The following is a 26,972-nucleotide window of genomic DNA, read 5'->3' as shown; positions in this document are numbered from 1 at the left end:
GTTTAAAGAAACAACTATTGCCCTTGGCAACCTGTTAAGACTCAAGTTTTGGCATCAATATACAAAACATACAGATCTACTTGAGCTCAATAGCTAAGTATCAAGGAAATGTTGTGCACGTAGGTCCTGCTTTCCAAACACGGTGCATTACCAGGAAATCATTTGTATAACGAGCTGATGATTTCCATTATTTCCTATGGGAACATTTCTAATCTGTGATTTGTCCAGTCTCTGCCCCCCACGGGTTTTTTCCTGAAATGGTTGCAGCCAACCAGCAAAACACAAGTAAGGAAGTGGGCAAACTCTGACTGTTTGGATATCTGAATCGGCTGTTTTTGTAGCGAGGTTTGGGCATAATTCTTTGTTTCTGGATAATTGAATTTGCAAATAATGAGTGTTCCCATAACAGGACCTGTGTGTGCTTCAAAACTGGCAGACAAAGCAACAGTAAATATATTATTTAGAAAATGTACTTCAAGGATAGTATACAGGTGAAACTCGAAAAAATAGAATATCGTGGAAAGGTTCGTTTCTTTCAGTAATTCAACTTAAAAGGTGAAACTAATGTATGAGATAGACTCATGACATTCAAAGCGAGATATGTCAAGCCTTTGTTTGTTATAATTGTGATGATTATGGCGTACAGCTGATGAGAACCCCAAATTAACAATTTCAACTTGGGGGTTTTCATCAGCTGTACGCTATAATCATCACAATTATAACAAACAAAGGCTTGACATATCTCGCTTTGCATGTCATGAGTCTATCTCATATATTAAACTCCTGTAGCTAATGAAAACAATTGCTTACATAAATGGACTTCTCCACAATATTCTAATTTTTCGAGTTTCACCTGTACGTTTGCATGTGTGTGCGCACGTATAGGTACAGACAAAACACACACATTCAACAAAATTTATGCAGCATGTGTAGTGCAAGTCTGTATATATTGTTTCATTTCCTTCTTTAAACACTTTCTGCCAAAGCAAACAACCCTTTCCCACCACTGTGCACTCTCTTGCAGAACAGGAAATGTATCTGACCATTTTTTATGGCAAAGGTATCGTTTGCTGAAAGGCAGTAGCTGAGGTTTCTCTCCAGGGCTCTTTGCCACAGTGCAGCAGAAATAACACGGAGGCTCAGCTTCTCGAAATGTGTGCACAAGGCCAGAGGTGCCACAAAATGTTTCTTAGCCCAGCCACCTAAGGGCCCGATTTCCAATGTTTCTTGGAAAATGGTAGCCAGAGTTGCTGATTACTCTTTCCTTTGCTTTTGAATGTATCCAAGGAGAACGAAGGGGAGGAGGAACGAAAAGGCACAGACAGTGAAACAAACTTCAGCTCCTGCCAGCCAGTATACTGGAAAGAAAGGAAGGAGGAAAAACAGCATTTAAGAATATTGTTAATCAGAAAAAAAACGAGAACGTTCCTAAAGTGGCCTCCAGGAAACAGTTTGTACCAAACTGAGTGAGAAGAGCTCTGCCATTCCCAGAAGATGCAGGTTTTCCTCACCAGAATTAAATATTACCTGGACTGGAATTTTCGAACTGAAAGGAGAACCCTCTGCTCCCACCCAACAATATCAACAGACCGGCAGCAGCTGGGGCCCAATAAAAAACAACCACATTTGCCCAAGACAGCAAGTGTCAGATAATGCTCCAGGAACTCTGCCATGAGGAAAGGCTCATGGATGGCAAAGGGGCGAGGATGCGAATCAGCTCCACAAATGTTTTGCTGCAGGTCTGTTTGCTTTCTGAGGCTCTGTGCCTGGCGCAAGCTATAGGGAGGCTCCTGTGAGGTAACAGGGGTTCAAAACTCAGCTTCTCTCTAGTCAGCAAGTGCTATAGGAAGGTCAGTTCCTCGGGGAGGCCTCAAATGCCGCCTTTTCCAATACAGAGCCGGTTTGAGTCAAAGCATACACATAAACATCTACAGCAAGCCCACAGTGAGATAAAAAAGCTTACCTTTCCCCCTCAGAATTTCCCTGGAAGAATACCCAAATTGATTTTTAAAGCTCCTAAGTTCAAAAAGCATTTGGAGATTGGACAAAAATAGAGACTCTGACCAGCAGCATTTCCCCTTTAAAAAAGCTCTTATCCAAAAGATGCTTCTTAAACCTAATGGTGGGAAGGGAAGGTTGAGTGAGAGGGCTGAAGAGTCCCCACAACAAACAAAAAACTGGAGCAAGAGCAAAGAAAGTGACCGCAACAACCTCAAGGCAGGCATTTTGTAGTTTTGGACGTTAGAAGGGAGAGGGAGAGATGCATGTTTCTAATTTTGGCTGGCTGCCAAGACTATCTTGTGAGGCAAATTACAAACAAAATGTGGGGAGCAGGGATGGACTTCTCTGTATCACAGCCACGCTTTGTAGTATCGAGGAAAATGCATGTTGCTACTGCAACCTTTCCTGACAAAAGCATGAAAACAGGAATCCTACCATAGCTGAAACACTTCCCCTGATATGCAGTGTGAGGTTCAATCTTCTCCCTGGTGAAATCCATTTAGACCAATAGATTGTTTCTGTTACTGACAAGGGTGCATGTGTTTCTAAACAACACATTGGTACACGTAGACCTTAAGACTTCAATACTTAATTAGCTGAAGGAAGAATTTCCGAAACAGGGCCTTGTCCTGGTGCTTTGTTTCTACTCGATATACGAATATTAAGAAATAAATTTACAAAAGACTTGTAAAACTGATATTAATCAAACCATTACTGTGGCCTGAGTTCTTGTTACTCCATTATTTCCTGCATCTATTCATCAAGAACTCCAACTTTTTGAGTCAATTACCTGTTGCTGACACAATTGGTCCAAAAGCTCTTGCGAGGGCCCCCAGACTCCTTAAGATTCCCATTACGGTTCCCTTTTGGCTGGCTAACCCTATGAAAGAAAGAACCATCATCATTTACTACTTGTCAGTTTTTTACTTCTTGGCTTTCCCTACCAAGGCAAAACCAAGTGCAGAGCCCAGCACTGTAAAACATCTGAGAAATAAAATGATAAAGGATTGGGTTTTTAAGAGGGAACTATGCAACTTTATGCTGAGGCCCTGGTTAGGAAGACCAGATCCACTGCCTCCTGAGAGTTATTGAGGCTGGAACTATGGCTTGGCCAGCAGACCCAGATTTGAGAGCTCAAGCAAAATGGCTGCAAAGTAGTGGAGTCAAGGAAGGAGTTATGCAGCAGGGAGGTAGCAGGAGTATCTGTGCGCTTGCCATGACGTCTCAGACTAAAAAGCTGCTGTAGTTCATCTACTTCTTACATTTAGACGGCTGTCCGTTGACAAAAATGGCTTACAAACAAAAGAAACACTTTTGTTGCATCAGAAACAGCCCCAGCTAAGCAACACTTTCAACATAACCCAACTCCTTCAGTTATTCAAATAATGAGAACAAGTCTGCACTGTCAAACCCAGTGAGCATTCAAACTATCTCCATTTCATTCTTGTCCCTTTAATCTTGTATTTTTAGGTGCAACTGGACCAATAGTGTTAGAAGTTCTTCTCAACTTTGCCCTTTATGAGAAACAAGAACATGCAGCAGAGTTGTTCAGGCAAGTTTACCACCAGTATGTGAGGCCTAAATCCCACAATCTTGAGTGTACTTTGCTGCTAAAACTCAGCATCAGAACTACATTTCCATGTGAAGATCCCTGAGGTATATTTTACTCGCCAGTTAACTGGCAGAGGAATTTTGAGCAAGTCCTTGGGTTAGAGCACAGAGTTTCTACTTAGCCATTGTTAAGTCATTCCTACCATTACTTTGTTAATTTAATTTAAAGTAATTTACCATTACTTTGTTAATTTGTTAAGTCATTGTCATTCCTACCATTACTTTGAACTGAATGTCTTTATCTTCCCTTGTGTACATACAACACGTGAAAATGGGGCAATAGTTTCTACCTGCAAAAATGCACTATTTTATTTAGAAATCATTTTCTGGGCTCTAGTGTCATATATCTGTAGTCACTAGCACCATACAGGAATAAGCAGTCTATAAAAACTTGGCATGACCCAGTCAGTAATAAGGCGTTTGAAGTCCCACATTTCTTAAGGGAGAGTTAAACAGATCCTTCACTCATTTCCATGAAAATTAATGGTATTTTGAGTGCTTGCATTTGTCTGACACACACCTACTGCCCTTACTGTGTGCTGTACAAAACAGAGCAAGAGCCAACACAAAGTGGAATCAATTTCAAATTCTGTGTTTAATCTATTTCGAACTATGAGGCAAAAGAATCTGACAGCAGCCTGGCTTTACAGATTCAAAACACAGTTAAAACAGCAAGCAAAAAACTCATTCGAGAAGGGCTCTGCCCATTACAAGAGTAAACAGCCACGTACCATAGCCAGACACCACCGTAGACAAACAAGGAACAACAGTAGCAGCAGCTGCAAGTAATTTAATAACAGGTTAGAAAATTATTGAACAAGTGAGAATGCAAATGTGTTAACAATGGATGGGCAGCAGGAGATGGTTTAATCCTGCATGGGCTACGATCCAGTTCCCAGTAGGAATCAAGATTCCACAGCCAAAGCAGCAGGATCGAATCCCTGCTCATCACTTGAATGGGGATTAAACCCTATGCAAAAGGGCCATTTGAAGTAGTTCTCATACACAAGCTGCACAAAGAGGCTTTTGCAAAGGCTTTAGAACAGCTCCTCCACTCCTGTCTGCTCATACAGGAGCACAGAGACTGTCTTAAAGCAGTTTGCCAAACTGCTCTCTAAATCAGCCCCCCCCCCTTAAACATTGCTGGAGTGATGAATTCAGAATTTAAGTCCTAATGACAATTTAGGGTGAGTTCCCCCCCCCCCTGAAAGTGCTGGTCAGGCAGATGCTAGTCATACCAAAAACTATCCCTTAGTTCAGGCACCCCCAAACTCGGCCCTCCAGATGTTTTGGGACTACAACTTCCATCATCCCTAGCTAACAGGACCAGTGGTCAGGGATGATGGAACTTGTAGTCTGGAGGGCCAGAGTTTGGGGGTGCCTGCCTTAGTTGATCATGCTGGTAGATCCCGAAGTGAACAAATTCCTTCCAGGTGCCTCAGGAGAAAACATAAATGTCCATACTGGGACTTTCTGTCTGCAAGCCTCCCGGAGGGCATTCTAACTCTTGTTCTTTTTCAGGACCAGCATCATGGAATCACAGAACTGTCCAATTGGAAGGGACCCTGAAGGTCATCCAGTCTAATCCTGTGATGTAGGAAATGGGAGGTGGCTGGTCCTTCCGGCTTCTGCCTTTAAATGAACACGTGGAGGAGTTTGTTGGGGCACTTTCAGTGCTCAAACCTTCCCCTCAGCAATGTTTTTTTCACAAGCATGATGAAGAGCTCCTGTTGCCAGGTGGCCTTTCTGTATTTGCAGCAGGGGACAGAGGGGCTCCTCAAGCTTTCCGAGCTAATCTATGAGGTCAGCGCACCCCCTTCCTCTGGAGAAAAAGCCAAAGATGAGGATCCAAAGGAAGGAGCCATCAAAAGGTGATGGAATGCCTTCCAGTCAGAGAACAGAAATTTGCAGTAAGGCCTTTCTTTTGGAAAATACCTCACTGGTCTTTTTGTAGAGCTTTGCAGTATTTGCAATTCAGGGATTAAGTTGCAAAGAAAAGACTGGCCCATCTCCTCAGTCGTCAGCTGGGAAACTGAGCATCCCCTAGGTTCAAGAGTCCTTGCCTTAACTCATGGGTAGGCAAACTAAGGCCCTGGGGCCAGATGCGGCCCAATCGCCTTCCCAATCCAGCCTGCAGAAGGTCTGGGAATCAGCGTGTTTTTACATGAGTAGAATGTGTTCTTTTATTTAAAATGCATCTCTGGGTTATTTGTGGGGCATAGGAATTCGTTCATTTCCCCCCCCAAAAAAAAATAGTCCGGCCCACCACATGGTCTGCGGGATGGTGGACTGGCCCCCTGCTGAAAAAAGTTTGCTGACCCCTGTGCGACTTAACTGAACCTATGGAGCAATACACGCCCTGTTTGGACAGCCTGGACTTGCAACTTTCCTCTGCCTGTGGTCTGATATTTAAACAGCAGTCTGGGACATCACATTTGTTTCTTGGAAAAGCATGCTAAGCCAGGATAATTGACAATTTAGATATCTTCTTCAACCCCTAGAAGGAGGCTGGAAAGATCAGCCATGAGCTGAGGCAACACAAGTTAATGACGTGTTTAAACATCGCCATGGCAACTTCTATAATGTCATCAGCATTAAAATAAACTCGAAAGGACAGCTCCTTCAATATCCTTCAAGATCGATAAGCAAAGAAGGCAGTTTGGAAACCTAAATCCACTCTGCATTAATGAACTCAAGAAATCTATGGAGCCAATTTCGCTTTGCTTTAGCGCCCGAAAAGATTTGTTTGAGAAGCTCACCAAAGGAGTAAAACAACAGCCCTGTGCCCAGGAGGATCGTATTAGAACTCCAGCCAACGAAAAGGAAACCAAGAGCTGACAGCATTATCGCCTGTCGAAAAGAAAAGGAGGCAAAGTGAGAAATCTCATGGTTTTACAGTACACAAACTCTAGTGAAAACCCAAAGCTTGTTCTCCTGGGCCTGCCCTACTCCGAGAGCAGTTGGGCTCCCACCCAGTCTTCTGCTTCAACTATTGAGATCCAAGCATCTGCTCACCTTGAAACAGCCCTGGCTGGTTCCCTGGAACATGGCAACATTTGGATGGGGCAAGCGGGGAGTCAGTGACCACCCTCATCTTTTCCCATTCTCCTTTCTTCCCCCCCCCCCTGCCTGCCACAAAAGCCCCTTGCACTGAGAAATTCAAGAGCTTTCCTGCCTTAAGTGGGGGGGGAGGGAAACCAAAGAGCCATGTAGTAGGGATAATTCCATGACAATGTCAACCTATAGACCCATTTTTCATTTTCATATATAGTTAACATGCTCTATATCATTTCAAAGATTAATTTCCTCAAGTTTAATTATCCGACAACAGTTTTTCAAAATTGCATTTTATATGCGAGTAAAATGACCAGAAGTGTGGCATGCAAGCTGACTCAGAACTTCTCTAGTTCCCCCCCCCCAAAGTTCTGTTAAAGATCTCTGCAAGAAAACGGAGAATAGGATAATGAGCCTTTATTTTATTGATGGTTTTCTGTTCTCATTTGGCGAACTGACAAGAAATTTTATGCTCGGAACAAAATAGTTGGTTTGGAATTGTTTGTTTGATGGTGGAATTGGCCGTCATGGCCACCAGAAACTGCACTTTAAAGACAATTTTATATCCACTTCATAGCCCCAAAGCCAGCCTCTCTCTCTGTCTCTCTCTCTCCGTCTCATTATTATGGTCTACTGAACACTGACCTTCTCCAACACGAACCGTTTCCCTGTTAAAATGCTTTGTGTACTCTCTCACAAAAGGCAGGGGAGAAATCAACAGGATATATATTACAAGTTAAATGACAGAAGACACATTTCCTGAAAATTCTTCAAGTACTGTATGCTTGAAGCAAAAGAAAGTACAAAAAAGACTCATTTAAATGGAAAACAAGCCCCACCCTTTTTACAGTCTTCACTTCATTTCCTGGCTCAATTTGGCGAGTGTAGCCTCCTTGGATCACAGCCATCGTAATTCCAATGAAGAAAAACATCTTCCCTTGTTCCAGACTAAGAGAAAGCAGGAAAAAATTATTTTCTTCTCCATGTCCAAACTCCCAAAATTAACATGGCTGTTGTATTTTAAGGGATATTTACTGTGGATATTTGGGCATGTTCCCTAACTAACCAGTTTAGTATTTCTGACACAGCCCTTTTAGGGGCAAAGTACAGCGGTACCTCGGGTTAAGAACTTAATTCGTTCCAGAGGTCCGTTCTTAACCTGAAGCACCACTTTAGCTAATGGGGCCTCCCGCTGCCGCCACCGCGCGATTTCTGTTCTCATCCTGAAGCAAAGTTCTTAACCTGAAGCGTTATTTCTGGGTTAGCTGAGTATGTAACCTGAAGCGTATGTAACCTGAGGTACCACTGTAGTTTAGCTTGATTTGCAACCATGTTTGTTAGTAGTAGTTAGTTCTACCCAGGCAGTAACAAGAAGAAGCCTTGCCATAAAGCATCCAATCTCTCCTCTACAGAAGGCTTGTAAAATTATTACAGTAACATACAGGGATGTTGGGGGGGGGTGTGGCCCAGGGGGTCCAATTCCCAGGACTTTGCCAGCATAACTCAGATCTTTTGCCTCTCCTCTCCTTTTTAATCTTAAATATATTAAGATAACCACCTGCCCTGCAAGGTGTACTGCTGCTAAGTCACACACCTGGCCAACCAGACACCGTCTTAATTTCCCAGGGGCATTTCTACATATAAATGAGCAAATGCAAATTCATGTCATGGGCTGAGTCCTTTAAGTACCTGGCAACACCTATGTGTTGCCTGGGGTGGGGGTGAAATCTTGACTCCATTCACATTTTTATAATGAAAAACATTTAAGTGCCAGGGCAACTCTTGATCATTACAAACCAAATTGCCTCTCAGGAATGATTTCTGGCCACCAAAACATCTCCAGAGTCAGAAATGAAAAGCTGGCCCCTGTTTCTGGTGTCCCTGCAAGTTGGAGGGCTTCGTGGGCAGCTTCACCAACAACAACACGGAATCAGCTACCAACAATGAATCCTAAAAAACTAAGCTCTTAAAAATCCTACAGTAATGAGGACAGTCTGGGAATATTCTTGTCTTTGGTGGCAGAGGGGAGGATTTATGGGTTACGTTTGTATGTTCCTATGTTTGTTGACATTGTTAAAATATGCAAAAATCAATAAAAACATTGCAATCATTTGACAGAAACTGAGGTAAACAAAAGATATGAGAGAACCAGTGTTAGCACTGAGCAGCTGCCAGGCCTCCTGTTGCCTAGCAGGGCCCACCCTCCTGCCCCGGCAGTAGCAGACTTATCTGGGATCAGGGCCTGTGTGGGAAAGTGCCTGCCATGTTCATAGCTGTCAACTTTCCCTTTTTTGGCGGGAAATTCCCTTATTCCAGCGCCGTTTCCCATTGCAAAAAAAAGGGAAAGTTGACAGCTATGGCCGTTTCCCAATGCAAAAAAAAGGAAGGTTGACAGCTCTGCATATTATAATTTAACACAATGCCTTGGGGTGCAAGACGCAGTGTTGCTCTAGCACATTGTAGGGAATCTGAGAGGCAGGCAGCCTCCCAGACTTAGCTGCCACATACACCTGGGTCCGCAGCAGAGCACCTTGACAGGAGATCTCTCAGACCTGGAGAATGCAGTCTCTACGTTCCAAAAGAGCACAAGCATGAAGAAGAAGAAGAAGAAGAAGAAGAAGAAGAAGAAGAAGAAGAAGAAGAAGAAGAAGAAGAAGAGGAGTAGTAGTTTGGATTTGATATCCCGCTTTATCACTACCTGAAGGAGTCTCAAAGCGGCTAACATTCTCCTTTCCCTTCATCCCCCACAACAAACACTCTGTGAGGTGCGTGGGGCTGAGAGACTTCAGAGAAGTGTGACTAGCCCAAGGTCACCCAGCAGCTGCATGTGGAGGAGCGGAGACGCGAACCCGGTTCCCCAGATTACAAGTCCACTGCTCTTAACCACTACACCACACTGGCTCTGAGTTCGAATCCCTGCTCGGTCACGAAAACTTGGGTGATTGGCCTTTGGAAGCAGCTCTCTCAGCCTAACAGAGTTGCAGAGAGGCTAAATCAGGCACAGGCAAACTTGGCCCTCCAGATGTTTTGAGACTACAATTCCCATCATCCCTGACCGTTGGTCCTGTTAGTTAGGGATGATGAGAGTTGTAGTCCCAAAACATTTGGAGGGTCGAGTCTGCCTATGCCTGAGCTAAATTGTCAGACATATCCTTGTTGGAAGAGCATGATTTAAATGTATCAAGGAAATAGGTAAGTAAAATGGTTATAGGAATGTTCACTCCCATGAGAGAGGACTGCCAGCTGATTTTCCACTTTGGGGGATTTATGCAAGCTAACAGGACAAATATTTTCAGAGAAATGGCCTTCTTTTAAAGAAACTGCAACACTAGATGAGTTTTCTCAACCAGAGCCTACGTTATGGGGGTGGATTGGAGTGGGAATGACATCTAATACTGTAATTAAACACAGAGGTCATCCGAGTAAATACCACGATAAAAATCTGTTTATACTGATGTCTCGTAAGGCTCACTATTTTGACAAATAAAAGAAATACCATGCAAAATACCTGCTGAATTGGAAGTGTTGATGGACAAGGAAACTCAGGGTGTATTCCAGACCAGAAAACAGGAAGAGATACAGGAAGTACACCATGCCTAGGATCTTGAGATCTGTTACAAAACGCCACGATCAAATTCCATTCATAAGAACAAGTACAAAAGTAAACATACCAGCAGAATGGCCATACCAATAGAATCAAAACCTACAAAAAAAGCAGCTCTAGACTTTGCAAATCTCAGATGAGGCTCTGGCTCCAGTTGCGGAAGACTAAAAGCTGTTACAGCACACAAATCCGGTGCAGATGTCATACTGGCTGGCTCCTTGCATATACACCTGGTTTCCAGCCCCTTCCTCCTCTGTTCCCTTGCTGACCTGTCCATGCCTTAGAAAGTCATCTCTGCTGGCTCACTGGGACAGGCATCGGGTGTGTGTGTGTGTGTTGGCAATCCCACCCGCCCCTGCACACAATGCGTTTTGACTATACATGATTTTGGTGTCATGCGCTATCCCCGGAACGTAACCCCTGCGTAAGGGGATAGTACTGTATATTCTGGCGTATAAGACTACTTTTTAATCCAGGAAAATCTTCTCAAAAGTTGGGGGTCGTCTTATACGCCGGGTGGAGAATCTGCGGTCAAGTATATCTCAAACTCTGTAATTTAACTGGAAAAGTTGGGTGTTGTGTTATACGCCGGAAAATACGGTAATTAGATTCTGTACCTTGATATGTGTAAGAAGTGGCATAAATATGTTTTAAACAAATACATTTTAAAAGATGGCGAGATAAGATGCTTTCTCTGCAAAAGCATTGAAAGCTTCAGTAGTTGACTAATCCTACTATTAAGGTGTGGTAAGAAAAACACCAATGTGATGACTAGTTCAGAGTAAATGTGCCTTTTACTGGAATTGTGGTGTGTGTGTGTGTGTTTTTAAACCTATTTCTCTTGAACTCCATGTTTCATTCCACACGTCAGAGAGTATATATTCATGTTAACAACGGAAGCTGATGCACGCAGAGGCCTTACGCACTCAAAGCATATCTCTGCAATCATTCTTCCATGCTATGTGCTGCATAAACTCAAGCCAGTTTGCTCACTGGGATGACTGCCAAATCTCAAGCAAAAGTGAGATGTGCAAATATATTCAGGAAAGGGCTAAGCCTCATTGTGAAGAAAGACAACACAAGGTTTTGCAACATCAGGGTTGGCACAAAGGAGAAAAAAGTAGTGGATTTTGACATGCACAGGCAACTTCATAATAAAAGGAAGCACAAAAAAGCTCAAGGACTTGCTCTCTTTCGAAGAGGTTTCCATCTTTTGGCTGACGGCAGAGAACTGGAACAGAGCCCGAGGACTAATCAGGCCAGCTGCTGACTGGAAACCCGACATAATGGAGGACACCTAACAAAACAGGGAGAAGGAAAGAAAGAATTGAGTCTGAAGGGGCTGTGACCGAGCTGCTTTGCGTGCCACACAAAACCAGGACTTTAGTGCTACCTGCATGAGCACGTCCAACAGGTAGATTGTGATCTACTGGTAGATCATTGAATGTCTGTGGTAGATCACTGGCTCCTCCCAAAGAAGCCCTGCACCTCAAAAAAATGGAGCTTTCTTCCTCCCTAAAAAAAAGACTGGAAACCCCCCAAAAACAGGGTTTCCTTCCTGAAAAAAGCTCAACAACTTTGACCTGAACTCCAAAAAAGGGGTAGATCACTGCCAGTCTTTAACTCTGCGAGTAGATCGCAGTCTCTTGGGAGTTGGCCACCCCTGAAATACACCATCCATCTGGCAGCTGCTTTGCTCTGCTAATGGTTAGAGCTGGTGCCCACCATGACACCACACAAACACACACTCACACACAGCCACTTGCGCAATTCCAAGGCCTAAACTATGTTTGTTAATCATTTCTCTCATTGTGTGCCTTTTCAGTCCAGAATTAAAGCAACATGGCACTTGATAATTTCTTTGCACTAAAAAGCCAAGTAGCTCAAGGCAGCTCTTGGAAGGATCAAGATTACCATATTTTTCGCTCCATAAGGCACACCTGACCATAAGTTTTTAGAGGAGGAAAACAAGAAAAAAAATATTCTGAATCAATTGTTGTAATGAGTTAGGCATCAGGGACTGCAACTGTTTTGGATAACAAGGAGATGCAGGTAACCGAAGCTTATATACCGATGGTATACCAGAATATACTGCTTCATAATGAAAGCGTAAGGTCCAGAGCAACTGACCACCACTATAAAGATTTAGAGAAAGAATGTAGTATTGCAAACAGGTAAGGATCAGTCCCACCACCAATCCCAGACCCTTACAGACTCATCACAGCAAGGGCAGGCACAGAAGCTGCGGTTGGGAGAGGCACTGCGCTACACTTCTGCGAAATGCAGGTCCTATGCCTCAGGAACGTGCAGCCCAAAAGCAGCTTTCGGGCTGCTTGTCACCTCCCGCCCCTTTGCCGCTGAGGAGGAACGTGCAGTCCAAAAGCTGACGGGAGCCATGGCTCTGGCGACAGAGGCATTCCTCCGCTCGCAACTGCAGTGGCAGCCGAGGGATCCTGCTGCCGCCCAGTGCCTTCGCTCCATAAGACGCGCAGACATTTCCCCTTCTTTTTTAGGAGGGGAAAAGTGCGTCTTATGGAGCGAAAAATACATAATTAAAAAAACTATCTTAAGCATTTGCAAAATGAATGGAGAACCATCAAAATGGTATTTGCTACTTTGCCTTTAGTGACTTGGACCACTTAACCCAGTCCGCCTTTTCCACCCATATCCCGTGCTCCAACTAGGGCAATAAAGATAGCATTATGTGGCGGTTTGGTTGCTAGACTAGAACTTGGGAGACCAGAGTTTGGATCCCTTCTCTGCCATGAAGCTCATGAGGTGACCGTGGGCACTCTCTCTCTCTTAGCCCAACCTATCTCAAGTGTTGTTGTAATGATTAAATGGGAAGTGGGGGGGGGGGGACTGTACATCACGCCAAGTTCTTTGGAGGGGACATAGGACTTATAATGCAGTGAATAAATTCTCCCCTTGATGACAGGACTATGTGTTCTGCAATTCCACTTAATGGAACATAAGGAAGATAACTTGCCACTGAACTGCTTCCCGGACTTGCCAATAACAAGCAGACTTGAAGCTCCAGACCGGTTTCGAAAACATAGAGCAGAGTGAGACAATTTATTTGAGCCACATTCTGCTTAAAAATGGAGGCACTGGTTTCCTGATGTTCTGTTAAGACGAAGATGGCGACTATTTGTCACTAGAACACGTTACCCGTTTTTCTCTGGGGAGTGTCTCCGGCAACAACATGAAGACGAAAGCCAAGTCAATCACTGCGAACATGACAGCAAACATAGCAGACCGAACATAGAAGATTTCTCCCTTCTCTTTTTCCATGGAGAGGTATGCTCCAAGCATAGGCCCAAAGGTAAAGCCCAAGGAGAAAGCGACGCCAATCATTGCCTAGAGAGACACGGGTAATACTTATTTAGTAACACCTCTCTCCTCCACCAACTCTAACAGAGCTTCCAGAGCAGCAAATACGGACATGTACTATTTGAAACACAGGTACCCATAATTACACGTTCATTATTCTCGATAATAACTTAATATTTTGTTGGTTTCATTGGGGAAAGTATGCACTTTGCACAAATGCAACACATACAAATGCAACACATGGCTTAGGATCCTTGTACCTAAGGGACCGCCTCTCCTGGTATGTCCCGGGTAGGACCTTAAGGTCCTCAAATAATAACTTTTTGGAGGTCCCGAGCCACAAGGATGCTAGGTTGGCTTCAACTAGGGCCAGGGCCTTCTCAGTACTGGCCCCGACTTGGTGGAACAGTCTGGCACAAGAGACCAGGGCCCTGCGGGATTTGGCATCTTTCCGCAGGGCCTGCAAGGCGGAGCTGTTCCACCTGGCCTTTGGGTTGGTTTCAGTTTAACCCTGATGTTTCGTTCTTTTGGTGTGACTGGTGGGCTACTTAAAAATGAGGCTGCAGTCTAGATTAAATTTTAAATTGTATTTTAATCTGTATTTTAATGAATTGTTTTATGTTTTTGTTGTGATTTTATTGGTGTTAGCCGCCCTGAGCTCAGTTTGGTGGGGAAGGGCGGGGTATAAATAATTATTTATTATTATTATTATTATTATTATTATTATTATTATTATTATTATTATTATTATTATTATACTAAGATGTTTTAAGTTGTACTGATAAAGCTTATATATTGTGTAAGCTATCTTGAGAGCATAGGCGCCAGCTCCTTAGGGCTGAAGACACCTCAGCCCCCTCAACATCGTTTAGTGGGGGGCTCAGGGAGCGGAGAAGGCCGAGTGACGTCTTCTTCCCTGCGGCCACTACCTGTGCCTCCCCTTACTCCCCTCGCACAGTCCCCAAACTTGCTCCAGAGGGTTGGGGACAAAACTCCAGAACACATTTAGGCACAGGGTACATAGCTGTCAACTTTTCCCTTTTTTTAAGGGAAATTCCCTTATTCCGAATAGGATTCCTCGCAAGAAAAGGGAAAAGTTGACAGCTATGCACAGGGAGAAGAGGGGGAGGGCGTTCTGTTGTGCAGGCCGAAGTCCTTGAACTGCACTGGATACCACCTGGAATCTGCAACTTTTCTACTGGATAGAAAGAAGCATGAAGTTTAGGCCGAAGTCAGGTTGGACTGTGACTGGAGAATTCTAACCACGCACCCCCCCCCTGGGATTCTGGGGGAAATGGCACCTGATATTCCTAGCCTAGTATTGGGCAAACAAAGCTGGGGAAATGGCCATGTTCATGTCATCCAATCCCACTCTGTATGCGGAACACATTCACGTCCATGTGGCTGATCAAAAATTAAACAGCAAAGATCCTGATCAAAGTCTCACACCAGGACGTTAACTCACCATGCCTTTGCTTCGAGCTTTTGGGCTTTGCAAGTCAGCAATTATTGCAGTGGAGAGGCTGACATTCCCTTTGCTTATTCCACCAAGAATTCTGGAGAATATGAATAGCTCAAAGCTCCTGGAAATGGCCCACAAGGAATATGATGCTATCATACCAATCTACAGAGATAAGAAGGTACATAATGAAAATAATGGTATTTAGAAAGCACAAGAAAATGTAAGCGCTCTGCCTTGGACCTAAAGTATTACACAGGGGAAGCTAAACTGAACCTGAACTAAAAAATGGGACTAAACCTCATGTTTTCCTCAAAAGAATAATGTTATTGGGTTCTTTAATGAACCCGATTTGGTACAAAAGCTAAAGAGAAATTCCAAGTTACTTATTCAGAATAAAAGTTTGACGAGGAAAAAAAACCCTAGTACAATTACTGGCCATATGCACACAAAAGCAGTATTGAAGACAATTTTCATACATGTTGGGGTTGTCCGAGCTTCTGTATTCAGCAATCTTCAAGCAGCAGAAATCATTAAGGTTATCTAAAACATCTCTGATATTGCAAAGAATTGCAGCTTTTTCAGCTGGCATAGAAACGTTTCTCTTCTAGCCTAAAGGCAAGGCTATTCACAGCTGTTTATTGTAAGATAGAATCTACAGCGCTGCCAGGCTGAAGCGAGCCCAGGGAAAGTTGCCTTTGAGAGCCCCCCCCCCCCGCCCTTTGGATCACTCACTCATCCTACCCCCCCAATACTTGCTCTCATCCCCATCTCCTTCCTTCCTGCTACTTGATAAATTAGTCATTTTCTTCACTTCATTAAAAGGAATCAGGAAAGCTCTGTGTGTGTGTGTGTGTGTGTGTGTGTGTAAACAAATATATTCCTTCTCCTTTCTTTAAATGAAATATAAAGCACAGATTATGGTGGCATGTGCAGAGGGCTGCAGCAGGGAGAAGTTGAAGTCTTGTAGGATTCTGCCCCATAAATACCATATTTTTCACTCCATAAGACACACTTTTTTCCTCCTAAAAAGTAAGGGGAAATATCTGTGCGTCTTATGGAGCGAATGGTGGTCCCTGGAGCTGAATTGCCCAGGGGCCAAAAGGGGATCATGCTTTTTATTTTACAAACAGAAAAGGGGGTGTTGAAAGGACCCCGCTCAGCAGCTGATCAGCAAGAGATGGGAGAGAGATAAGAGTCCCAGCTCCCTTTCAGCCCCGCCCTCCATTGTTGAATGTGCTGCAGAGGGAGGTTGTTTGTTTCCCCAGAGACATGTGACTGGCTGATTAGATTATCTGTCTGGAAACTGTAGAAAAGGCTCCCTTTCCTTTAGCAGCTGCAGAAATGTGAGTTAAACAGCATAAAAACGGGGCTTTTCCTCTTTGCTTTCCCCTCTTTGCAAAAGGAGCTTTGCTTTTCCCCCTTTGCAAAAAAAGCTGCAAAACTTTTAGCTGATCCGGAAGAAACCAGGGCTTTTCCCTTTTCAAAAAAGCTGCAAAACTTTTAGCTGATCCTAAAAAAAACAGGGCTTTTCCCTTTGCAAAAAAGCTGCAAAACTTTTAGCTGATCCTAAAAAAAACCAGGGTTTTTAGAGGAGGAAAACCAGAAAAAATATTTTTTTCCTTGCTTCCTCCTCAAAAACGAGGTGCGCCCTATGGAGCGAAAAATACGGTATATATTGTTATGAGTTTGGGGTGGGGGGGTAGGCTGTAAGCGAAGACCCTCCTAACTCCTGGATCCAGCAAGTGTGGAAACACAAGCCAGGCTGGCTTTCCATTGAGTTGAGAGCCTGGGCGATGGGCCATAAAGAGAACAAAGGAAGGGGCTCTGTGTGCGGTTAGATAGAAGCACAAATCCAGAGTTGACAGCAGAGAGTTTTGGAGTGATGTGATGCTAGAAGCAAAGCAGCAAACTGGAGGGAGAGTCGAGCAATGTTTGATTTATGCTTGAATCCCAAGCTGGGGTGTTAATGCTGTAGACACACCCCATACCCACAGTAGGCTCAGGTTGTGTATATACACACACACACCATATCCCATAAAGACTCGAGAGCCTCCCCTGTACCTCATCCCGAAGGAAACACGATCCCTGGTTAAGTGCCTGGGACCCCTGGAATCTCGTATTGCTCGGAGATTAGGAAGGCGTGCAACACTGCTGCCGGAAGTGGGATTCAAGTTCCCTGAGAAGGACCTGTGAGCAAGGATCTGAGCCGAAATGGAGGAACGGCAGCATTCCTGGAGCAGCAAAGCCAGCAATGGATGGAGCGGCAGAACCAGTGGTTCAACGGACAGCTACAAGCAGAGTGTGTGAGAAGCCTGAGTGGAGAGGAAAGTGTGACTCCACAGGAGGCCAGGGCCCTGCCGACTGAAATGCCACAGGGGGTTGAAAGCGACCTAGGAGCCCCGCTGGAAGAGGTGGCTGAAGAGATTCAGAGTGTGGATGGGCAACTGAGGGACTTGGATTTAAAGAGATGCAGTCAGTAAAGGTAAAGGTACCCTTGACCGTTAGGTCCAGTCGTGTCCGACTCTGGGGTTGCGGCGTCCATCTCACATTAATGGCTGAGGGAGCCGGCGTATGGCTTCCGGGTCATGTGGCCAGCATGACAAAGCCGCTTCTGGCGAACCAGAGCAGCGCACGGAAACACTGTTTACCTTCCCACTGGAGCGGTACCTATTTATCTACTTGCACTTTGACGTGCTTTTGAACTGCTAGGTTGGCAGGAGTTGGGACCGAGCAACGGGAGCTCACCCCGTCACGGGGATTCGAACGGCCGACCTTCTGATCAGCAAGCCCTAGCATCTGTGGTTTAACCCACAGCACCAGGAGGAATGGGAGGAGCATGTGAACGTGCAAGAAGAGCAGCCTGTGCCAGAGGAAATGGCAATGTTCTTCCTCAGTGGAGGGGAACACGCAGGAAAAGCTCAAGGCCTGTGTGTGCACACCAGGAGTAGCCAGCTCATGCCGAATTGGGTGGGTTTTAAAAAACAACTATGATTTTGCCCTACCTGTGCAAATCAACCTTGCAATATGAATTCAGCCTGACCAGAACGAATCCAGAAAATGTAATGGTTTGACTCACACAACAACCAATGCATAATGTCTGCATGGAAAAGGGCTGGCTGGGTTTAGGCGGGGTCGCTTAGATCATGTAACCGATCTACACTGCACATTCTTTAGTCCCGTCAACAGACATACCACAGTCAACAACATAACCGGCCGTCTCCCAAAGTAATCAGACGTGGCACCAGTAAGTGGAGAGGAGAAGAACTGAAGGATGGAAAATATGGAGCCAATCAGACCTGCAAAATATGGAAAATGAAAATGCAATATGGATCTGCCAGCATCAAGGTCAATCCTTCACTTGCTTCACAGCCATGTTCGCATGTGAGCCATGCCACGCATTACATTTTGAAGGCCGCCATGGATCCTAAACATTTTGGGCCGTTGTCCTCAGGACCCACCTGAAAGCATCAGGAAGTATTTCCCATGCGTTATTAAGATGGCTAAACTGCATTTAATGCCAGATTTATATGGTCCTGTGCTCCTTGCAAACGGTGAGCAAACCTAGGAGTCGTATATTGAAACTTCACTCATACCTCCAAATAAGACACTGTTGTATCTCCTTTCAGAAGGCACTTGAACCACTTCGCTGAACCAGTCCACCCCGTGCTGCAACGTCATGTAGAAACTATCCTGTGGAAAACAGAAAATATGCACGGGAGGGATAAATTCAGGGGAGCTATTCATGGAGGACAGGGGAGCGACCAGAGTCAGCCTGAGCTGCACACCACATGCAATTATTCCGCAATAATTATTTTCTAGTTCTTGTCATGTGCAAAAAGTAGCCACAACCAATGTTTTTAGAAACACTTGCTTTAATAGACAGGAAGCCTCAACTGCCATCAGACCTTAGCAGGCTCTGTAACATTTGGACTATCATTTAACATCTTAGTGCTTCAGAGAAAGACTAGCCACTGCAAAGAAAGAGAATAGCTTAACAACACACACTCTCTCTCCCCGTTATTTATGCCACATCACAAGGGGAGGAAGGAACTAGTCACGTTCCTCTTCTACTAATCCTATGCTTCACATCCAAATAAATTAAATTAAAATCTTTATTACGGTCCAGAGACCCAACAATTCATTATAAAACAGTACACAGTTTCGACAGCCCGCCTTCAGGTTATATAAGCATTATGTACAGACTTAGGAATAGAGATCATTGGCTCTTGCCACCACCGATAGAAACTTCGCCACTGCTAATGTTCTATCATTTGTCCGGTGTTCCAGTAGGAACCTGACATAGTAAGCCTCTGATTTTCCCAGGGAAAGTCTTAACAGGGGTAATATCAGTTCAGCCCTGGCTTGCTCAAATTTCACACAGTGCAGCAAAATATGCTTTACAGAGTCAATGTCTTGGGCACACGAGCACAGTCTATCCTGGTAAGGAACTCCTCTCAATCTGCCATCCAACACTGCAGAAGGGCTTTTGTAAACATCCAAATAGAGTAACACAAGGGCTTCCTGCATTGCCTTCCTACAGTCAGCAACAAAGAGTGAAGAACAAAACTAACCATCACAATTCTGAAATCTCCCCACTGTTAAAATAACAAGAGCAGCTTTAAAAAAGCATTAATATTCACTACAGTATCACCGTACCAGTTTAGAGTTACATCAAAACCTGTCTTAAGTTTTCACCTAAGACACGGATATGCTGGATCACTTACTATGTGTTCTAAACATTTATTTTTGCCTGAAAAGTTGTTGTTTTTAAGCAGTAACACATGCTCCATGAGCATTGCTGGTTCACTCAGATACCAAAACATTGAACCATCCAAACATTTCAAATTGCCCAGAAGTTACATAGAGGCATTGTCTGGTTTAGACATCTGCATATACAGAAGATACGATGTTTGGCACACCAAAATTCCAGGTGGACCACTTTGCCACCTGGACTAAAGTGGTACATGATTGTTAGAGCACACTCCCTAAAAGATGTGAGTTCCAAGCACTGCTATACCACAATCATGCCATGATCAAATACAGGTGGCATCCCATCATATTTTACGTGTTTACTGCGAGTGTTTTGGGTAAATGTGGCTTAGGTCTCACTTACATTATTATTGCTGTAATGGTCAAGAATTGAAGGAAGGAGAGGCAGGATGAGGGTGAAACCCAACAAGTCTATGAGGAGTGCGATAAAAACAATGGTGATCACACGAGTAGGGCCCTCTTCAGTTCCCAGTGACTCCTTGAGAGGCCTCGTGCTTTCTTGGCCTTCCCCCAGTGACATTGTCTCAGCGATCCCGCTCTGAAATACAAAGGGTGTGGGGCGGTGGGGGAAGGGGAGGAAGTGGATAACTTGCTGACTCATTCTCCCTTAATAGAAATGTTACTGCAATTAACCAAGTTTTATTACTTTGAGTATTATTTAAAATGAAATGAAACTAGCTTACAGCTCCAATTCGCATTGTTGGGCTGGAACAAAACGCCATTAATTTACAATGCAGCATTAAGATCTTTCGTTAAACAGGTGCTCTTCGAAGAAGATGCTTTAGTTGGAAGTATTTGTGCCTTTAGCAATCAAATAAGGTCTGATGCTGAGTACAGATGACTTTTAACTGCTGCAGGAAGAACAGTGAGCTCTCGTCTGTATTTGAATAGGGGTTAAAAGTATGCAAGCTGTAGTCTTTAGGGCAGTGAGTGATGGCCAAACTTGGACCTCCAGCTGTTTGGGGACTACAACTCCCATCATCACTGCTTTAGGGTAAAACTTTTGAGTGTCCACAGAGGTGGAACTGCCACACTGTTTTCTCACTGTGCTCTAGATGAGGACTGAAACCGACACTCTCCTCTGAGAGGAGGCTTTGTGGTAAGAGAGGCACCATCTAGCTGTAAAGGTTGAAATAGTTACAGAACAGACTTCCTTGGGCAAGGTTATCAGCTGCAGAAAACTGATGAGTGTGTTCTATCAAAAAGCAGATTGACAGACAGAAATTCAAACATATTAAGGATATGAAGCATACTCCATATTATCACTTTTTCCATATGTACAAATGAAGCTGCAAAAATGTCTGATTTCTCACCACATCCCCTTCCATGGTCTGCTGTGGTCTCACCGTCTCACGCTTGTAGCAGCCGCTGCCCTGAAGTGCTCATATCATCTGGTGGTACTGCTTAATGGTTTGGTTTTCTGCAGAATTTCTGAAAATTGGTAAAAATGTCCGGGGGGTCGGGAAGCTCAACAAATTTATCGTCTGGATTTTCACTTTTTGAAATATGGCAACCCTCGCTTTTATGGCTGCATTTTTAACACTGATACATTGTTTGGTTGCAGCTGCAATTATGTGTATGTGGGGTTTTTTTAAGCCACATTATAAGGAGGGTTGCTAATTTTCGAAAAGAAACCAAATATTTAACACTGCCCAGTGATCTTTATTTCGCAGTACGATTTAAATCATTCTACAGCATCATCTATCAGAGGCTGGACAAGGGGAATTGGCCCAAGAGGTTGCGCGTCCTGCGCGCGCGGCAAAACTGCTTCCAGGGGCGGGAGCAGGACTGGAAAGCAAAGACGGGGGACCCCTCAGCATGGGCGTAGCCAAGGGGGGGGGGCAGGGCGGCAGCCGCCCCCCTAAATCAATACAAATCAATACCAATCTGAGGTTCTGCCTCCCTAACAGAATTCCTGCCCCTGGGGACCTTCCCCTCTCCCCTCGTTCCCGGCAGGTGGGCGATGCCCGCGCCTCGGGCTGGCCGAGAGCAGGGCGGCGGAGGGAGCCTTGTCCGCCCGAGGGGGCGGCGGAGAAGGAAGCAGCCATCGCGCATCCGCGCCCTTCCCCCGAACTCCTCCAGACCCGGGGAGAGAAGCGCATGGGGCGGGAAGGGGAGCCTCGCCGGCGAGGGAGGCCGCGGGGGACCCGCGCGCTGCAACCGCCCCTCCCGGCCGCCTGCAAGCCCACCTGCCCGGAGAAGCGCGGGGACCCGGACGGGCGGAGCGGCGGCGGCTGCCCGAGAGACGAGGCGTCGGCGTCCTCCGTGGCGCAACTTTTCCTGCCGCTTCCTCTTCCGGGCTGGGGCCTCTCCCTGCCCCTCCAAGGCCAGAGCAAGTGGAGTCTCCCAAGACGGGAGCTGAGGACAGGAGAGGCGCCCTGGGCAGAAGAATCTGCGCCGCCCGGCGAGCATCCGAGGCGGCGCGCAAAAACGCCCCGCCGCTCCTGCGGGAACCGGGCGCCTGCGAGGCTCTGGCTGGATCCGGCCAGGCACCCTCTTCTCCCAGGGGCTCTTTGGCCCTTGGCAGCCCTTCCTCGCCTCCCGACGGGGTCCAGCCACGGGCCTTCTGGCGGGCCGAGCGGGGCCAGAGGGTCTTAGACGGGACCCATCGGCAGCCGTTTCGCGCGCATTGGCGTGAGCCTCTTTGAAAGTGGCCATCGCTGCCTCGTGAGGAAGCCAGTTGCATCGTTGATGGGCTGCGTGAAGGACTTTTCTTTTCTCTGCCCTAAAGCTTCCAACATTTTCAAAACGGTTATGTTTGGGTATGCGTCTTGAATACCATTTTTGACTCGCCGTTCAAAAATTCAGTGCATGATATTTGAAACTTTCCACTCAAGAATGAGTTCGCTTTTTTCAACATCGTTGTTGTTCAGTCGTTCAGTCGTGTCCAACTCTTCGTGACCCCATGGACCAGAGCACGCCAGGCACGCCTATCCTTCACTGCCTCTCGCAGTTTGGCCAAACTCATGTTAGTAGCTTCAAGAACACTGTCCAACCATCTCATCCTCTGTCGTCCCCTTCTCCTTGTGCCCTCCATCTTTCCCAGCATCAGGGTCTTTTCTAGGGATTCTTCTCTTCTCATGAGGTGGCCAAAGTACTGGAGCCTCAACTTCAGGATCTGTCCTTCTAGTGAGTACTCAGGGCTGATTTCTTTGAGAATGGATAGGTTTGATCTTCTTGCAGTCCATGGGACTCTCAAGAGTCTCCTCCAGCACCATAATTCAAAAGCATCAATTCTACGGCGATCAGCCTTCTTTATGGTCCAGCTCTCACTTCCGTACATTACTACTGGGAAAACCATAGCTTTAACTATACGGACCTTTGTCGGCAAGGTGATGTCTTTGCTTTTTAAGATGCTGTCTAGGTTTGTCATTGCTTTTCTCCCAAGAAGCAGGCATCTTCTAATTTCGTGACTGCTGTCACCATCTGCAGTGATCATGGAACCCAAGAAAGTGAAATCTCTCACTGCCTCCATTTCTTCCCCTTCTATTTGCCAGGAGGTGATGGGACCAGTGGCCATGATCTTAGTTTTCTTGATGTTGAGCTTCAGACCATATTTTGCGCTCTCCTCTTTCACCCTCATTAAAAGGTTCTTTAATTCTTCCTCACTTTCTGCCATCAAGGTAGTATCATCAGCATATCTGAGGTTGTTGATATTTTTTCCGGCAATCTTAATTCCGGTTGGGGATTCATCCAGTCCAGCCTTTCGCATGATGAATTCTGCATATAAGTTAAATAAGCAGGGAGACAATATACAGCCTTGTCGTACTCCTTTCCCAATTTTGAACCAATCAGTTGTTCCATATCCAGTTCTAACTGTAGCTTCTTGTCCCACATAGAGATTTCTCAGGAGGCAAATCATCATCTTGCTATAAATTTGCAGGTTCGTTGGCTTTTGCCCTCAGCTCGTCTGTTGACATAGAATCTAACTGGGAATGTGTGTGTAATGGAGCAAATTTTCTTGTATCATAACTGTGAAGAATGATCAGGCACATACCAGAGAGCAAGTCCTACTGAACTCAGTGGGACATCCGAGTAAAAACGCTTAGGATTGCAGTATAATGTTGTTGTTGTTCAGTCGTGTCCGACTTCGTGACCCCGTGTTGCAACAGTATTTTTTAATAAAGATCAGGCTTAATAGCCACCTTGCTTTCCATTACAACTCTGGTCTGGTCTCTGTTTTTTTTCTGCACAGGCAGGGGTTTCAAAACAACGTCCTGCCTTTACCCAAAAACCAGAGATATTCTTATTAAGCATGGTGAACCAAGTCAAAAGAAGTGTTTTTATATGCAATTGCAGCGGCCGAATGTTGGTAGCAAAAGGTTGGAAAGACCAGGAACTCCCAAAAATTTCAGAATGGCAGAGTAAATTACAAGAGTACGCTGAGATGGCCTTATTAACCAACAGCCTAAGAGGAAATCCCAAGCAGAAATTTGTGGGGAAATGGGGTATATATATGAGATATGTGCAAAAATATAACAACAGCTTTGCTTCCATGCCAGCTTTTGAGTGTTAAAGGAAAGATATGTGCTGGAAATTTCGGATGTATAATGTTCAAGAATGTATTGGAAAATTTATATATGAAGGTTTATTGTTTGTTTTTGTTTTTTTAAATAATATTTATTAGAGTTTTTCCAATTATAACCAAATTACAACACATGATTAAATTTTTCTAACCCCCCTTTCTCTCACCAAGAGGAGCATGCCAAATAAACCCCCCTCTCACTGGGGCAAACAATAATACTTTGCCAATTTAATCACTTACAATACACCAACCATCTTGACACTCGAGGACTTCCCCGATTCCCCCCGTTGATTCCCAAATTGAACCTAATTTACAGTTATTGCCAATTAACCCCATACTATTTACTCTCCTTCTTACATTTTCCAATATTTCTTACAAAATACTTTTCCAACTTACCAATCTAATTCATCATTTTTTAATTATCCTCCACACTCATTGTATTTCTAAGCTTTCATTGTCTAATTCCCAATCTATTGCGACAACATAGTTAGGATTGATTTTACATTAAACTCTTTCCCCCCCTTTCTCTCACCATTCATTTTAAAACCGTTAACCATTGTCCATTGCCAAACCATATGTCTAACCATAATAGCAAGAGAATTTCCATGGAAATCATAATTTTTCAACCCACCCCCACCCTTTCAAATTCCCAAATTCCACAGTCCTGGGAAACTGGCTTGTACTCCATTCTAATCTCATATGTCCTTGAGAGTTTTTCAACAACCAAAGTCTGTACCGCCTTCCACCGGACACTCTTCTTTCCTGCAGTTTTCCCATTTTTTCTTGTTGTTTTTAGCCTCCTAGTTTTTCTAACTTTCCCCGACGGGTTGAGTCCACCGTTTTTTCCTTGGATTTTCTCCTCTTCATTGTATTTGTCCTCATAGCTTTCACAAAAAGTCTTAAATCCATTTTTCTGCACAGCTAAGTCCGCAGCTACCACTGTCCCCGTTAGCTGATTTAGCTGGTTGACTCCTTCTGTTAATTTGCACAAAAGTTCCAAAACTTTTATTTTGAAGTCCTGGGAGGGGGACATTTCCTGGGAGGGGGACATTTCCTCCTACCTGGTGTTCTGGGCTCCCACAGGTCCTGCTCCACCTCCGCACGGGCATCTTGGCTGCGTCCCGGCCGGCTTGGCACAGAAGCAGCAGCCAAGGTCTCCGAAACTACTCTAGAAGTAGATCTAATAGGAGGGAACCTTGGCTGCTGCTTCTGCGCCAAGTAGGGCCGGGACGGAGCCACGCCCGTACGGAGGTGGGGCAGCGGGGAAGCCCTGCAAGGGTCAGGAGCCGGGAACCGCCGGGATGGTCTGTCATTCTTCATCTTGGGAGCCGGAGATGGAGCCTCATCCCTGGAGGCGTGGCTCTGTGGAGGAAGCAGGACATCTTATGAGAAGGGGCTGGGACGGACCCCAAACTACTGCCCCATTTTTGACCAAATGACTAAGCCCAGGGGAGTCAGGTGCCCCCCAAGAGGATCTTGGATGAGGTGGCTTTCAAAGAGGGTGGGGCAATTGCCTGGTGGAGATGGTTATTGCCAGGCAACCCGGTTGGAGGGAGCAATGCTTCTGAAAAGCACTCCCTGGAAGCCACAGGTGGGGAGAGGGTTCCTATGACCCCCATAAGAAGGTTCGAAAAGACCCCTTCCTTCCTTCTGTTCAAGTACCTGATGGTCGCCACGTCGCTCCAGGGATTTGGCCAGGACGATATAAATTTTGGGGAAAGGCTCCCTCTCTGCAAAGAAAAATGAAGGAATCAGCTAACGCCTGGCTCCCCGCCATGCTAGCACCAGTCTGGCGCATGAGGGAGGGGGGGGGCATGCATTCCTAAAATCTAGGACACTCAGTTGGCATTTCCACTTACCTGAAGTGGGAGCCTTTCCCCGCTCGTTCTGGCCGGCCTCTCGCCTAAGGAAGAAACAGGCTCAGTTAGTGTGTTTGGTTGGAGGAGCCGATTTTGCGCCCCACCCCTCACCTGCGCCCCTGGCAGGTGCCCACCTCACCACCCCCTAGCGATGGTCCTGCCTGTAAAGGGACCCCTGGCCAAAATCCCTGGGAAACACTGCCCCTGCCACGGAGGCTCACAGCTTACCTCCGCTCTTTTCTTTAATCTGCACTGCTGGGCTGCTGCTGGGGGGTTGGAGGAACGGCCTTGCCCAACCCACGGCCCTGCGAAGGAAGAAGGACATTGTACTCTCTAGGGGACAGGGGTCCCGTGGGCCGTCCTCCATTATTTCCTTCCCATCTTCCTCCCTCTGCTGCCTCCCCCCTGCCACACACCCCCTTCTCCCGCCTGGCAAAGAGCAGACAAGCACCAGCCCTGGGCAGGCAAGCCAGTGGAGGCAGGGCCCTCCTGCGGTGGAGACATAGGGCCCCCGGGGGGAGAAGCCCCCAAACTTCTGTAGGGACAGCCTGAGCGCTGGCGAGGGTGCCTGGCCAGCTGACCCAGGGAAGGAGCAGGACAGAACAAGCACTCTGCCAGGCTGCCCATGCCCACGTCACCACTGGCTGCCAATGGTCGCTGCTCCTGCCTGGCCTGCCCCTGGCTTGGAAGGAAGTGGGCGAGGGGCTGGGCCGAGACTCAGGTCAGCACCACCACCTCCCTGCACATGTGGGG

The 26,972-nt window shown here is 45.6% G+C and overlaps 1 protein-coding gene across 2 annotated transcripts; it reads right to left on the bottom strand.

The window, feature by feature from the left end:
- Positions 1–939: 939 nt before the first annotated feature.
- On the bottom strand, positions 940–22,122 carry MFSD10 (major facilitator superfamily domain containing 10). Of its 2 annotated transcripts, none has more exons than XM_033160611.1 (14): positions 22,025–22,122; positions 21,149–21,266; positions 20,179–20,373; positions 18,659–18,755; positions 18,258–18,361; positions 15,069–15,227; positions 13,442–13,630; positions 11,459–11,567; positions 10,175–10,277; positions 7,506–7,614; positions 6,372–6,462; positions 4,344–4,391; positions 2,792–2,881; positions 940–1,358 (listed from the first exon to the last, which is right to left on the bottom strand). In XM_033160611.1, the coding sequence occupies exons 2-14, from the start codon at positions 21,161–21,163 to the stop codon at positions 1,255–1,257; spliced, it is 1,413 nt and encodes a 470-aa protein (XP_033016502.1). In that variant the 5' UTR covers positions 21,164–21,266; positions 22,025–22,122; the 3' UTR covers positions 940–1,254. The 2 variants fall into 2 exon arrangements, with proteins under 2 accessions (XP_033016502.1, XP_033016503.1); XM_033160612.1 differs by having other exon boundaries at positions 21,149–21,255; positions 22,025–22,105.
- Positions 22,123–26,972: the final 4,850 nt, after the last annotated feature.

The sequence above is a fragment of the Lacerta agilis genome, chromosome 9 (assembly GCF_009819535.1).
Source record: "Lacerta agilis isolate rLacAgi1 chromosome 9, rLacAgi1.pri, whole genome shotgun sequence".
Classification (NCBI taxonomy): domain Eukaryota; kingdom Metazoa; phylum Chordata; class Lepidosauria; order Squamata; family Lacertidae; genus Lacerta; species Lacerta agilis.
This window is presented reverse-complemented; position numbering and strand designations above follow the sequence as displayed.